Below are 15,270 nucleotides of genomic sequence, written 5' to 3'. Positions count from 1 at the left end.
TGTCAAAGAGTGTTCTTCCTATGTTTTCCTCTAAGAGTTTTATAGTGTCCATTCTCACATTTAGGTCTCTAATCCATTTTGAGTTTACTTTTGTGTATGGTGTTAGAGAGTATTCTAATTTCATTCTTTTACATGTAGCTTTCCAGTTTTCCCAGCACCACTTATTGAAGAGACTGTCTTTTCTCCATTGTATATCATTGCCTCCTTTTTCATAGATTAGTTGACCATAGGTGTGTGGGTTTATCTCTGGGCTTTCTATCTTGTTCCATTGATCTATGTTTCTGTTTTTGTACCAGTACCATATTGTCTTGCTTACTGTAGCTTTGTAGTATAGTCTGAAGTCAGGGAGTCTGATTCCTCCAGCTCCGTCTTTTCCCCTCAAGACTGCTTTGGCTATTACAGGTATGTGACATTCCCCATCACTCCCCCCATCACAGGTGAGTGACAGCCCCCAGCTCTCTCCCAATCACAGGTATGGGAAAGCCCCCAGCTGTCTTCGCATCACAGGTGCCCGACAGCCCCCAACTCTCTGCCCATCACAGGTATAAGACAGCCCCCGGCTGTCTCCGCATCACAGGTATGTAACAGCCCCCATCTCTCGCCCCATCACAGGTGAGTCACCGCCCCCAGCTCTCTACCCGTTACAGGTGAGTGATAGCCCCCAGCACTCTCCCCATCACAGGTATGTGAGAGCCCCCAGCTGTATCCACATCACAGGTGAGTGATAGCCCCCAGCACTCTCCCCATCACAGGTATGTGACAGCCCCCAGCTGTCTCCGCATCACAGGTGCCTGACAGGACCCAACTCTCTCCCCATCTGAGGTATATGACAACCCACAGCTGTCTCCGCCTCACAGGTATGTGACAGTCCCCATCTCTCTCCCCATCATAGGTGCTTGACAGTGCCCAGCTCTCTCCCCATCACAGGTGTGTGACAGACCCCAGCTCTCTCCCCATCACAGGTATGTGACAGCCCCCAGCTGTCTCCACATCACAGGTATGTGACAACAACTACCTTACTCCGCATCACAGGTATGTGACTGGCCCCAGCACTCTCCCCATCAGAAGTGTTTGACAGTCCCCATCTCGTTCCCCTTCACAAGTGAGTGAGAGGCCCAAGCTCCCTTCCCATCACAGCTGGGTGACATCCCCCAGCTCTCTCCCCATCCCCGGTGAGTGACAGCCCCCATCTCTCTCCCCATCACAGGTCTGTGACCGTCCCCAGGTGTCTCCAAATCACAGGTGAGTGACAATACCCAGCTCTCTCAGATTCACAGGTGTGTGACAGCCTCCAGCTCTCTCCCCATCACAGGTGAGTGACAGCCCCCAGCTCTCTCCCCATCACAGGTATCTGAGAGCCCCCAGCTGTCTCTGCATCACAGGAGCCTAACAGCCCCCAGCTCTCTCCCCATCACAGGTATGTCACAACGCCCATTGTCTCCATATCACAGGTATGTGACAACCACTAGGTGTCTACGCATCACAGGTATGGGTGAGCCCCAGCTCTCTCCCAATCACAGGTGTGCGACAGACACCAGCTCTCTCCCCATCACAGGTGAGTGATAGGCCCCAGCTTTTTCCCCATCACAGGTATGTGACAGCGCCCAGCTGATTCCGCATCACAGGAGCCTGACAGCCCCCAACTTTTTCCCCGTCACAGGTATGTGTCAGCTCCCAGCTTTCTCCACATCACAGGTATGTGAAACACACCAGCTGTCTCCACATCACAGGTATCTGACAGCCCCCAGGTCTCTCCCCATCACAGGTGTTTGACAGTCCCCATCTCTTTCCCCATCACAGGTGTGTGAAAGACCCCAGCTCTCTCCCCATTTCAGGTGAGCAAGAGATCCCAGCTCTCTCCCCATCACAGGTATATGAGAGCCCCCAATTTTCTCCGCATCACAGGACCATAACAGCCCCCAACTCTCTCCCCATCACATGTATATCACAACCCCCATTGTCTCCACATCACAGGGATATGACAACCACTAGCTGTCTCTGCATCATAGGTATGTGTGAGCCCCCGGCTCTCTCCCCATCCCTGGGAAGTGACAGCCCCCAGCTGTCTCCCACTCACAGCAGTGTGACAGCCCACAGCTGTCTTAGCATTACAAGTAAGGGACAATCCCCATCTCTCTCCCCATAACAGTGTGTGACAAACCCAAGCTCTCTCCCCATCACAGGTGTGTGACATTCCACAGCTCTCTCCCCATCACTGGTTAGTTACAGCCCCCAGCTCTCTCCCCATCACAGGTATGTGACAGCCCCCAGCTGTCTCCGCATCACAGGTGCCTGACAAACCCCAAGTCTCTCCTCATCACAGGTATGTGACAGCCCCCAGCTCTCTCCCCATCACAGGTGAGAGACAGCCCCCATCTCTCTCCTCATTACAGGTGAGTGACAGCCCCCAGCTCTCTCCCCATGACAGGTGAGTGGCGGCCCGTGCTCTACCCGTCACAGTTACGTGACAGCCCCCAGCTGTCTCAGCGTCACAGGTATGTGACAGTCCCCATCTCTCTCCCCATCAAAGCTGTGTGATAGCCCCCAGCTCTCTCCTCATCATAGGTGAGTGACAGACCGCAGCTTTCTCCCAATCACAGGTATGTGACAACTCCCATCTGTCTCCACATCACAGATGTCTGAGAGCACCCAACTTTCTCCCCATCACAGGTATGTGTTAGCCCTTAGCTGTCTCCGCATCACAGGTATGTGACAGCCCCCAGGTCTCTCCCCATCACAGGTGTTTGACAGTCCACATGTATTTCCCCATCACAGGTATGTGACAGCCCCCAGCTGTCTCCACATCACAGGTATGTGACAACGCCAAGCTCTCTCCTCGTCACAGGTGTGTGACCGACCCCAGCTGTCTCCATATCACAGGTGCGTGACAAACCCCAGCTCTCTCCCCTTCACAGGTGGATGACAGCCCCCAGCTCTCTCCCCATCACAGTTGCGTGACGGCCCCCAGCGGTCTCCCCATCATAGGTGAGTGACAGCCCCCAGCTCTCTCCCCATCACAGGTATGTGAAAACCCCCAGCTCTCTCCGGGTCACAGGTGCCTGAGAGCCCCCAAATCTCTCCTAATAACAGGTATGTGACAGCCCCTAGCTGTCTCCACATCACTGGTATGTGACAGCCCTCAGCTATCTCTGAATCACAGGTGCCTGGCAGGCCACAACTCTCTCCCCGTTCCAGGTATGTGACGGCCACCACCTCTCTCCACATCACAGGTGAGTGACAGCTCCCATCTCTCTCCCCATTACAGTTCAGTGACAACCCCCAGCTCTCTCCCCATCACAGGTGAGTGACAGTCCCCATTTCTCTCCCTATCACAGGTGTGTAACAGCTCCAACTCTCTCCCCATCACAGGTGTGTGACAACCCCCAGCTGACTCCAACTCACAGATATGTGACAGTCCCCAGCTCTCTCCCCATCTCAGGTGCGTGACAGCCCCCTATTCTCTCCCCATCACAGGTATGTCACAGCCCCCAGCTGTCTCCCCATTATTGGTATGTGATAGACCACAGCTTTCTCCATATCACATTTATGTGACAACCCCAAACTCTCTCCCCATCACAGGGGTGTGACCGTCCCCAGCTGTCTCCATATCACAGGTGCTTGACAACGCCCAGCTCTCTCCCCTTCACAGGTGGATGACAGCCCCCAGCTCTCTCCCCATCACAGGTGAGTGACGGCCTCCGGCTGTCTCCCCATCACATGTATGTGACATCCCCCAGCTCTCTCTGCATGAAAGGTACCTGACAGCCCCCAACTCTCTCCCCATCACAGGTTTGTTACATGCGCCAGCTGTCTCCACATCACAGATATGTGAAAGACACCAGCTGTCTCCACATCACAGGTATGTGACAACCCCCATCTCTCTCCCCATCACAGTTGAGTGACAGCCCCAAGATCTCTCCACATCACAGGTGAGTGACATCCCCCAGCTCTCCCCCCATCAGAGGTATTTGACAGCCCCCAGCTGACACCGCATCACAGTTGCCTGACACTCCCCAACTCTCTCCCCATCAGAGGTGTGTGACCGACCCCATCTATCTCCATATCACAAGAGCGTGACAGCCCCAGCTCTCTCCCCATCACAGGTATGTGACCGTCCCCAGCTGTATCAGCATCACAGGTATGTGACAGTCCCCATCTCTCTCCCCATCACAGGTGTGTGACAGCACCCAGCTGTCTCCCCATCACAGGTGAGTGACGGCCCCAGCTCTCTCCCAATTACAGGTATGTGATAGCCCCCACCTATCTCCACATCACAGATATGTGACAGCCACCAGCTCTCTCCCCATCACAGGTGTGTGAGCGTCCCCAGCTGTCTACATATCACAGGTGCGAGAAAGCTCCCAGCTCTCTCCCCTTCACAGGTGGGTGACAGCCCCATGTTCTCTCCCGATCACAGGTGAGTGACAGCCCCCAGCTCTCTCCCCATAACAGGTATGTGATGGCCCCAGCTGTCTCCCCATTACAGGTGCCTGACAACCCCCAACTCTCTCCCCATCACAAGTATGTGACAGCCCCCACCTATCTCCACATCACAGGTATGTGACAGCCACCAGATCTCTCCCCATCACAGGTGTGTGACATTCCCCATCACTCTCCCCATCACAGGTGTGTGATAGACCCCAGCTCTCTCCCCATCACAGGTGATTGACAGCCCCCGTCTCTCTACCCATCACAGGTGAGTAACAGCCCCCAGCTCTCTCCCCATCACAAGTGGGTGACAGCCCCAAGCTCTCTCCCCATCACAGGTATGTGACAGCCCCATCTCTCTCCCCATCACAGGTGTGTGAAAACCCACAGCTCTCTCGCCATCAAAGGTCAGTGACAGGCCGCAGCTCTCTCTGCATCACAGGTATGTGACAGCCCCCAGCTCTCTCCCCATCACATGTGTTTGACAGTCCCTATCTCTTTCCCCATCACAGGTGTGTGACAGCCCCCAGCTCTCTCCCCATCACAGGTGCCTGACAGCCCCCAGCACTCACCCCTTCAGATGTATGTGACAGTACCCAGCTCTCTCCCCATCACAGGTGTTTGCCAGTCCCCTACTCTCTCCCCATCACACGTATGTGACAGCCCCCAGCTCTCCCTCCATTACAGGCGAGTTACAGCCCCATGCTCTCTCCCCATCACAGGTGTGTGAGAGCCCTCAGCTGTCTCCCCATCACAGGTGAGTGACAGCCACCCGCTTTCTCCCCATCAAAGGTATTTGACAGCCCCATGCTGTCACCGCATAACAGTTGCCTGACAGCCCCCAACACTCTCTGCATCACAGGTGTGGGACCGTCCCCAGCTGTCTCCATATCACAGGTGCGTGACAGTCCCAGCTCTCTCCCCATCACATGTATGTGACAGCCCCCAGGTGTCTCAGCATTATAGGTATGTGACAGGCCCCAGTTCTCTCCCAATCAGAAGGGTTTGAGAGTCCCCATATATTTCCTCATCACAGTGAGTGACAGCCCTCAGCTCTCTCTACATTACAGATATGTGACAGTCCCCATCTCTCTCCCCATCACAGGTGTGTGACAGACGCCAGCTCTCTCCCCATCACACGTGAGTGACAGCCCCCGGCTCTCTCCCCATCACAGGTATGTGACAACTGCCAGCTGTCTACGCATCACAGGTGCCTGACAGCAACCAACTCTCTCCCCATCACAGGAATGTGAGAGCCCCCAGCTGTCTCCACATCACAGGTATGTGACAGCAACTAGCTGTCTCCGCATCACAGGTATGTGACAGCCCCCAGCTCTCTCTCCATCAGAGGTGTTTGACAGTCCCCATCTCTCTCCCCATCACAGGTGTGTGACAGCCCCCAGCTCTCCCCATGATAGTCATGTGACAACCCACATCTCTCTCCCCCTCACAGGTGCCTGGAAGCCCCCAACTCTCTCCCCATTACAGGTATTTGACAGTCCCCAGCTCTCTCCCCATCACAGGTGAGTGACAGTCCCCAGCTCTCTCCACAAAGCAGAGGAATGACAGCCCCCAGCACTCTCCCCATCACTGGTATGTGACAGCCACCATTGTCTCCACGTCACAGTTATTTGACAACAACTAGCAGTCTACGCATCATAGGGACCTCTGAGCCCCTGCCCTCTCCCCATCCCAGGTGTTAGACAGTCAACATCTCTCTCCCCATCACAGGTGTGTGACAGGACCCAGCTCTCTCCCCATCACAGGTGATGGACGGCCCCAGGCTGTCTCCCCATCACATGTATGTGACAGCGCCAAGCTGTCTCCACATCACAGGTGCCCGACAGCCCTCAACTCTCCCCCGTCAAAGGTATGTGACAGCCCCCACCTGTCTCCACATTACAGGTATGTGTCAGACCCCAGCTCTGTCCCCATCACAGGTATTTGACAGATCCCATCACTCTCCCCATCACTGGTGTGTGACAGCCCCCAGCTATCTCCCCATCACAGGTGTTTGACAGTCCCCTTCTCTCTCCCCATCACAGGTGTGTGAAAGCCCACAGCTCTCTCGCCATCAAAGGTCAGTGACAGCCCCCAGCTCTCTACCCATCACAGGTATCTGACAGCCCCCAGCTGTCTACGCATCACAGGAGCCTGACCGCCCCCAACTCTCTCCCCATCACAGGTATGTGACAACCCGTAGCTTTCTCCCCATAACAGGTATGTGACAGCCCCCACCTGTCTCCACATCACAGGTATGTGACAGCCCCCGTTTCTCTCCCCATCACAGGTGTTTGACAATCCCCATTGCCTTCCCCATCACAGGTGTGTGACAGCCCCCAGCCCTCTCCCCATTACAGGTGAGTAACAGCCCACAGGTCTCTCCCCATCACAGGTGATTTTAAGCCCCCAGCTCTCTCCCCATCACAGGTATGTGACAGCCCCCAGGTGTCTCCACATCATAGATGCCCGACAGCCCCAACCTTCTCCCCATCACAGGTATGTGACAGCCCCCAGCTGTCTCCGCATCACAGGTGCCTGACAGCCCCCAACTCTCTCCCCATCACAGGTATGTGACAGGCCCCAGTATCTCCACATCACAGGTATGAAACAGCCACCAGCTCTCTCCGCATCACAGGTATGTGACAGCCCCCAGCTCTCTCCCCATCATAGGTGTTTGACAGTCCCCAGGTCTCTACCCATCACAGCTGTGTGACAGCCCCCAGCTCTCTCCCCATCACAGGTGAGTGACAGCCCCCAGCTGTCTCCGCATCACAGGTATGTGACAGCCCCCAGCTCTCTCCGTATCACAGGTGCCTGACAGCCCCCAACTCTCTCCCCATCATAGGTATGTGACAGCCCCCAGCTGTCTCCCCATCAAAGGTATGTGACAGGCCCAATCTGTCTCCACGTCACAGGTCCCTGACAGCCCCCAACTTTCTCCCCATCACAGGTATGTGACAGCCCCCAGCTGTCTCCACATCACAGGTGTGTGACCGTCCCCAGCTGTCTCCATATCACAGGTGTGTGACAGCCCCCAGCCCTCTCCCCTTCTCATTTGGGTGACAGCCCTCAGCTCTCTACCCATCACTGGTATGTGACAACCCCAAGCTGTCTCCACATCACAGGTGCGTGACAGCCCTCAGCTCTCTCCCCATCACAGGTAGGTGGCAGTCCCCATCTCTCTCCCCATCACAGGTGACTCACAGCCCCCACCTCTCTCCCCATCACAGGTGAGTCACAGCCCCCAGCTGTCTCCCAATCACAGGTATGTGACAGCCCCCAGCTGTCTCTGCACCACAGGTGCCTGACAGCCCCCAACTCTCTCCCTATCACAGGTATGTGACAGCCCCCAGTCGTCTCTACATCACAGGTATGTGACTGCCCCCAACTGTCTCCCCATCACAGGTATGTCACAGCCCCCAGCTGTCTTCCCATCACAGGGGTGTGACAGCCCCCAGCTCTCTCCCTATCACAGGTGTGTGACAGCCCCCCTTCTCTTCTGGCCACCACTCCCCCATTTGGCCACAACCTCCTCCTTCCCGATTCCCCACAAAATCCTCACATCTATTCTCTTTACCCTGGGACCCAAACTTCCCCAATGTAAGGCATAGTCACAGCCAAGCCTTGTTCTCGAGAACAGAGGCTTCGCCTGGCTGCTAAGCTCCGTGCTCTTCTACAGAACATATCTTCCATGGATTCTGTCTCTACATGGCTTTGTGTCCTTGATCCTGTCACTAGATCCCTTAGGATCTCAGACCGCTGTCCTACAAAACTAGACCAGACCCAATGCCCTCTAAAGCCCCTTCTATTTCTGAGACCATGATTCTATGTGTTTTCTCCACAGTAGTCTCCCCTGGTCCTCTCTGTGACCCTTTTGTGTACCGTGTGAAGGTTCAGGGTCATACAGGTGTTCTGTTGTTCCTCCCTCTGCATCTTCAGGTGAGGCCACACACCTGTGTCTTGTCGACACCTCCCCCGAAAGGTTTCCCTGTCTTTGTCCTCTCCTATATGAAGGTCATGAATGAATCACCAATCCCCAAATTCCCTGGCAAATGCCGGTGCTATCAGACAGAGCCTGTGAAAACAGCCTAAATCAAGCCTGTGCTTTGCAGAAGAGATTTCCGACTTAACCATGCAGATTGCAGAAATGAGCAAGAATCTTCAGGAATTGGAGAAGACCAGGAAGCGAGTGCAGCAAGAAAAGTCAGACCTCCAGGCTGCCCTGGAAGAGGTGGAGGCACGTGTCTGAGATGTGAAGGAGGGCGGGGCGCTGAGGAAGGGGACTAGACCACCCCCAGGGGCCCTTCCTGCAGGAGGCACTGGGGCTCCAATGGGAAGAATCCAGCCCCACCCCCGCCCTGGGGGGGGACCAGCTGCTCTCTGCTGCCTCGCCTCATGAGTGTTCTCTAGTCCATCGTATTTCTCCTATTGAATAAATAAACTTGTTCATTATGTCCTCAACGTCTTCCTCTCAGAAAGCAAGAACTCAATCACCAAACATCCTGAGAGCCAGCTCAGAATCCCTTAGTTTTAACAGAGAGTTATACACGGTCATCTTTGGCTGCTGGGAATTCTGTGTGGTCCAAAGAGTGCAGGATCCTGATGCAATCCCCAGCTTTGGCCAGTGAGGGGCGGATGCTTAAGAGGGTCTAGGGAAATTTGCAATATGCAGGATAACAGGAGAGCAATTCCTCTGTCTTTCTCTGTCTTTTTTGAGCAGAGGTTGGCTCCTGACTTATGGTCACTATTTAAAAAGACACAGTAATCAAAATTTTTATTAATTGAAAACGATGCTCTGTCCTTCTCAAGACATAAAATTGTTAACAACAAAGCTTCAATTCTAGTTTCATTACTAGTAACAATTTGGGAGCAAACTGTTTGACCTTTTTGAGTACTGTTCTATTTATTTGTAAAATGAGCCTAATAATACCCTTTTTATCCTAATGGGGATGAAAAACCTCATTCAAGAAGGTGGCTGCCCCCAGCAATCCCAATCACTCCTTTACTTTTATCAGGGTTCCTTGAAGCATGAAGAGGGCAAGATTTTGCGTGTCCAGCTAGAGTTGAACCAGCTGAAATCTGAGCTTGACCACAAGATCACTGAGAAGGAAGAAGAAATCGAGCAGCTGAAAAGAAAGAGCCAGCGGGCAGCAAAGGCCATGCAAAGCGTGCTGGATGCTGAGATCTGGAGCCGGAATGTTGCTCTGAGGCTGAAGAAGAAGATGGAGAGAGACCTCAGTGAGATGGAGATTCAGCTGGGCCACTCCAACCGCCAGGTGGCAGAGACCCAGAAACACCTGTGCTCAGTCCAGAGCCAGCTCAAGGTGAGTGCACGGCCCCTGGAGGACCTGGCGGGACCTCAGCCTGCCCTGGGCTCCGGTCTCACCCCTGGTTTCTCGTGAAGGACTCCCAGCTGCATCTGGATGACGCCCTGAGGAGCAGCGAGGACCTCAAGGAGCAGCTGGCCCTCGTGGAGCGCAGGAATGGCCTCTTGCTGGAGGAGCCGGAGGAGAGGAAGGTGGCCCTGGCGCGGACGGAGCGCACCCGCAAGCTGGCGGAGCACGAGCTGCTGGAGGCCAGCGACCGCGTGCAGCTCCTTCACTCCCACGTGTGTCCGTCCTCACTCCACTCTGGGTCCACCCTGGAGGCAGGCAGGACCCAGGCTTGATGGAGAGGAGTTCCCACCGCTCCTTCCAGGCTAGCGGTCAAGACAAACTTTCATTAGGCCTAGTTCTTGGAATAACTTGGTCTCTAGATGGACAGATTGCTGAGCTTTTATCTGAAGATAAAAGATCATGGGGAAATCAGAGCAAGGCATGACAAATTATTGCATAAAAGGGCTGGAAAAGGCTTCACAGAGGCAGTAACATTTAAGCTGCAAGCTTAGAAAATTAGGATTGTCTTTTGAAATAATTACTTTCAGGAAAGTTCAAGAATTCCTTGTTTCATTTCTTATTTTTTTGGACCACACCACATGGCATACGGGATCTTAGTTCCCCAACCAGAGATTGAACCCGCGCCCCGCGCGGTGGAAACACAAAGCCCTAATCACTGGACTGCCAGGGAATTCCCCCAAAATTCCTTGCTTTAAAAACTATTTTTTGAATTAGCCAAAAACTAGAAGAATACCAACCATATTGTTAGCATTTTGGGATCTCCTATTCTAGGCTCTTGTGTCTATACATAAATATGATATTTTTTGTAAACGTGATCAATCCTTTTGCAACTTTTTTTCATTTAACAACGTCTTGTGAACATATTTCTATATTTTAAAATAGTTTTCTATGATACAGTTTTTTAATGGCAGAAAAGCAGTCCATTTTAGTTGTGTATTATGGCACATTTATTTAATCAGTCTTCTACGGTTGGATATTTTTAGACTGTTCCCAATAAAAATTTTTATGATTAGAAGATTGTATGACTAACTTCTTCATAACTAAATTTTCACATATATCCATGATTACTATTTCCTTAATATTCCTAAAAGTCAGTAACTTCCTGGAAGTATATATTCATGGTCAAAACAGCAAAGAAATTTATGATATGTTGTAAATTGGTCTTTAACAAAGTTGTCCCAATTTTTACTCCCGTGGGGAAAATAAGTGAGAGTGCTTAGCTATTATTATTTTTTTTTTAATCTTCACCGAGTTTATGGTTGAAAATGCCTCATTTTAAAAATTCTTATTTCTTTGATTACTAATGAGGTGGAACATTTTGTCGTATTTGTTGGCTATTTGTATTTCTTCTGGTGTGTCTTAGCTATTTGTACTTTTGCCCTTTTTTCGTAATGATTTGTCTTTTTTACATATTAAGGAAGGAACTATTTTTTCAGTAATGCACATTGCAAATGTTTCCTCGTTTGTCATCATCCTAACAACTCTGTACAATGTTTTGATCATGAGAATTATTTTTCATTTCACATAGTTATGTCAACCATTTCCTTGTTCCAGCACCTTTAACTAAATAATTTATCCTTCCTCAAATATTTGAATGTCCACATTTATCATTTACTCAATTCTTTTATGTACAATTCTCGGGCCTGTTTTGGGATATCTGTCTATCAAAAATGAAAGTCTCTTTAATTTTTTTTCACCTGTGTGAAAAATAAGAAATGGAACGTTCTCGAGCTTGACTTCTTTCCCCACCCAACCCTCTCCCTTCCGATCGTTGTAAGTGTCCAAATGTAGCCCGAACCTCTTATCTAATTTTTCTTGTAGAACACGTGCCTGATAAATACCAAGAAAAAACTGGAAGCTGACATAGCCCAATGCCAGGCAGAGGTGGAGAAGTCTATCCAGGAGTCCAAAAATGCAGAGGAGAAGGCCAAGAAGGATGTCACGGATGTGCGCTCCATTCTTTCTTATCAGAGATGCTGTCTGGAGATAAGAAAGGGGCTTCTACGCCGCCCCTTTGGGACCTGCAAGTAGGTTTCCTCTCCTCACCCCTGCATTCAGTCAGTGGTGGCTTCCCGGAGAGACGGAAGGAGACGGAGCCTCAGCAGAGGCAAAGTGGGAGGGGAACCATGCAGCATCAGCGGTGGCTGCGGCAAGGAGGAAAGCATCAGCGTGCCTAGTACCAGCCTCACAGCACCCTCCGTGTGCCCGCATAGGAGGGGTGGGTGGCCCACTGATGCCTCTTGTGAACTTAACCAGGCGGCCATTATGGCCGAGGAGCTGACAGAGAAGGAGCAGGACACCAGCGCCCACCTGGAGCGGATGAAGAAGAACCTGGAGCAGACGGTGAAGGACCTGCAGCACCGCCTGGACGAGGCTGAGCAGCTGGCCCTGAAGGGTGGCAAGAAGCACATCCAGAAGCTGGAGGCCAGGGTGGGTCTCTCAATCTCTCTGAATCCGGAAAGTGAAAACGGCACTCCCCGATCCTTCTCTCTTCTTGTATATTGACTCCCATCCTTATCCTGTGGCTGGGGACAGCCACCCAATATCGTCAGTAGGTCCTGAGGTAATTAACATCCCCCAAGACTGACTATATAAGTATCTTTCTTGATTGTAGGTACGTGAGCTTGAAGGAGAGGTAGGTTGAAAGTGAGCAGAAACGTAATGCTGAGGCTGTTAAAGGTTTGCGGAAACACGAGAGAAGAGTAAAGGAACTCACCTACCAGGTAAGGGGAAGAGCTTTCTAGAATATCCAGACTTCCTGCACAAAGGGAAATTGAAAACCTGGTGACTATGTGGTACTCACAAACAGCTACATGTTAACTCGATATACATAAGGGGCAAATGACACAATCACCTATCACAGACCCTTTCCTAAGCTAGGAAAATCAGGAAGGCCTTTAGAAAATCGTGTAAGTGAGGAAAGAATACAGGTTTCAAAGACAGATAAACTGGTATTAGTCCTAGTTTGGCCTCTTACTTTTTAAACTCGGATAGGTTACCTAACACTCTCAACCTTAATTCATCACCTGTAAAATAGAATAAAAACATCTACTCACCAGAGTAGGGAGGTAAGGATTAGAGACATGTATAACTCTCCAATATAGTGCCTGCGCACAGTGGACATTTAACAAGAGTGGCTACTGTTAATACTATGAAGGAAGCCTCAGAGTTGACCACATTTACCCCAGGCCCACCTGCCATCATATCAAAGTGATTTACTTCACCACCTGTAGTGGGTTGATTTTGTTGGATTCAATGCAGACCATTTTTTTCAAACTTCCAGACTGAGGAAGACCGCAAGAATGTTCTCAGGCTGCAAGACCTGGTAGATAAATTACAGGCAAAGGTGAAATCATACAAGAGACAAGCTGAGGAGGCTGTAAGTATCTTTAAGCCCTTGAGGGAAGAAGAAAACTTCGTTGGGGGTAGAAAGTATATTAAGAGAATGTGTTAATGAGAAAGAAAGAGACCAAGTAAGAATATGTCATTCTTATTTTAAGAGAGAGGATATAAATATGAATTTACCCCCAAATCCTAATTATAGAATAAGACCTCAAGACGAGATATTTTTATTATTAAGCAATTTGTAGGGGTTGGGGGAAAAAAAGAAAATTCCAAATAACCCACCTTACTTGATAGCTGCAAAGAATATCCAGCAGAAAATCTAACACCATGATAAATATCCCTCTCCCTCTAGAAATGCGCAAAATCAATTGTTCCCAAAAGCCAAACAGAAATCTTTTACCCCAGCTGACTCCTTCCCTCACTACCACTGTCATCAGCAGGGACTTATCCCTGCACATTCGCTGTAGCAAATTAGGATGTGTTGGGAGATTCTCCAGCTTCACTTTTCCTGGTTGTTCCCCACTCTTCCAGACACAATGTAGTGGGTAAGAGGTAAGAAAAGGGAACACGAAAGGGAGAGGCACGAATGGTAGTAAGTGCAACCAACAAAGGGCATACTTTCTTCCTATCCCCATCCCCCCACCCGCAGCGTCTCTGTATACCAGAGTCAAAATATATGGCAAAAACACTTCAACTGGGATTTTCCCAAAGTCAGAATTTGACCTTACATTTACTGTCTAACCTCTGTGAGCAAGCGCACATGGGTCTCTTCCTCCTTTCCACTCAGTCCATACATCGTAAATAGACTGCACGTATACATGGGTTTGACATAATGAGCTCGTCTCTTCCATTTCAAAACTATTTCTTCTTTCATTCTTTAGAGTAAAAAATGTAACTGAAGTTACAAGTTCTGTCTGGATTTGAAATCAGATATGACAAACAAACCGTAAGAAGGAAATATCTGAGTTGAGGAAATAATCCTGTTTGTGACAAGTGCAATGAGAACCACAAAGTCTAACTCTCACAACTTTATTCTTAGGAGGAACAATCCAATGCTAATCTTGCCAAATTCCGCAAGCTCCAGCACGAGCTGGAGGAGGCCGAGGAACGGGCTGACATTGCCGAGTCCCAGGTCAACAAGCTGCGGGTGAAGAGCCGGGAGATTCACACACAAGTCAGTGCAGAGTGAACACATCTGCCTGATGCTGCCAAGGGGCTGAAGAAATGCACAAAATGTGCCATTTTGGGTCACTTGCTTTGTGATGTTTTTCTCCTCATGTTGAATAAATAAAAACTACAGTGAACTGATAAACTGAACCAGACTCATTTACTTCCAAAATTACTTATTCTCAAACACAGTTCTCACCTAGCTATTATTATTCTAACATTATATATGGCTTTGTGGAACATTCAATATCTGTACCTCCCTCACCACCCCGCATCCCCTTTCCCATCTCCAGCTCCACCACACACACACACACACAATTATCTTTTACTGGACTTAATTTTATTAAGTCTCTCTAGACTGTTACAAATGACTAAGGAAACCACTCACTGAGGTTACGCCTTCAGACAGGACACACTCATGCACCCACTCCGCAGGTGGTTACTGAGCATCTACTATGCGCCGGGCCCTGCTCTCAGTACTATGGGAATAGCAGTGAACAAAGCATAGTTCCCTCCCTCTGGGAACTTATATTCTGCAAGGAAAGAAAGGCAGTCAACAGATAAGAAGCTGTGTCTACTATAGTTAAAATAGTTAATCAACAAGAACCTAGTGTATAGCACAGGTAACTCGGCTCAGTATTCTGTAATAACCTAAACGGGAAAAGAATTTGAAAAAGAATGGATACTTGTATGGGTATAAGTGAATCACTCTGATGTACACCTGTAACTAACACATCATTGTTAATCAACTATACTCCAACATAAAATTTTTGTAAAAAGATCTACAAAAAAAATAAGAAGCTGCGTAATGTGTCAGGTAAGTGCTCATGAGAAATAAAAAAAGTAAGAGGGAGGCAGTTAGTACTATGTAGAGAAGAGTCAAGCAAGGCCTCTCTAAGAAAAACACATTTGAGCTGAGACCTGAAGGAAG

General features: G+C 50.1%; 1 protein-coding gene across 1 annotated transcript in view; it reads left to right on the top strand.

Moving 5' to 3' along the window:
• LOC132350467 (myosin-13-like) overlaps window positions 1-14,484 on the top strand; it is a 1,192,166-nt gene extending 1,177,682 nt beyond the window's left edge. The window contains 9 exon segments of the mRNA XM_059899652.1: window positions 8,549-8,668; window positions 9,447-9,755; window positions 9,836-10,039; window positions 11,649-11,774; window positions 12,084-12,257; window positions 12,442-12,465; window positions 12,467-12,550; window positions 13,111-13,206; window positions 14,212-14,484. Of these exon segments, the coding sequence (XP_059755635.1) occupies window positions 8,549-8,668; window positions 9,447-9,755; window positions 9,836-10,039; window positions 11,649-11,774; window positions 12,084-12,257; window positions 12,442-12,465; window positions 12,467-12,550; window positions 13,111-13,206; window positions 14,212-14,361 (1,287 nt within the window). The 3' untranslated portion in view covers window positions 14,362-14,484.
• Window positions 14,485-15,270: the final 786 nt, after the last annotated feature.

The sequence above is a fragment of the Balaenoptera ricei genome, chromosome 16 (genome assembly GCF_028023285.1).
Source record: "Balaenoptera ricei isolate mBalRic1 chromosome 16, mBalRic1.hap2, whole genome shotgun sequence".
NCBI lineage: Eukaryota > Metazoa > Chordata > Mammalia > Artiodactyla > Balaenopteridae > Balaenoptera > Balaenoptera ricei.
This window is presented reverse-complemented; position numbering and strand designations above follow the sequence as displayed.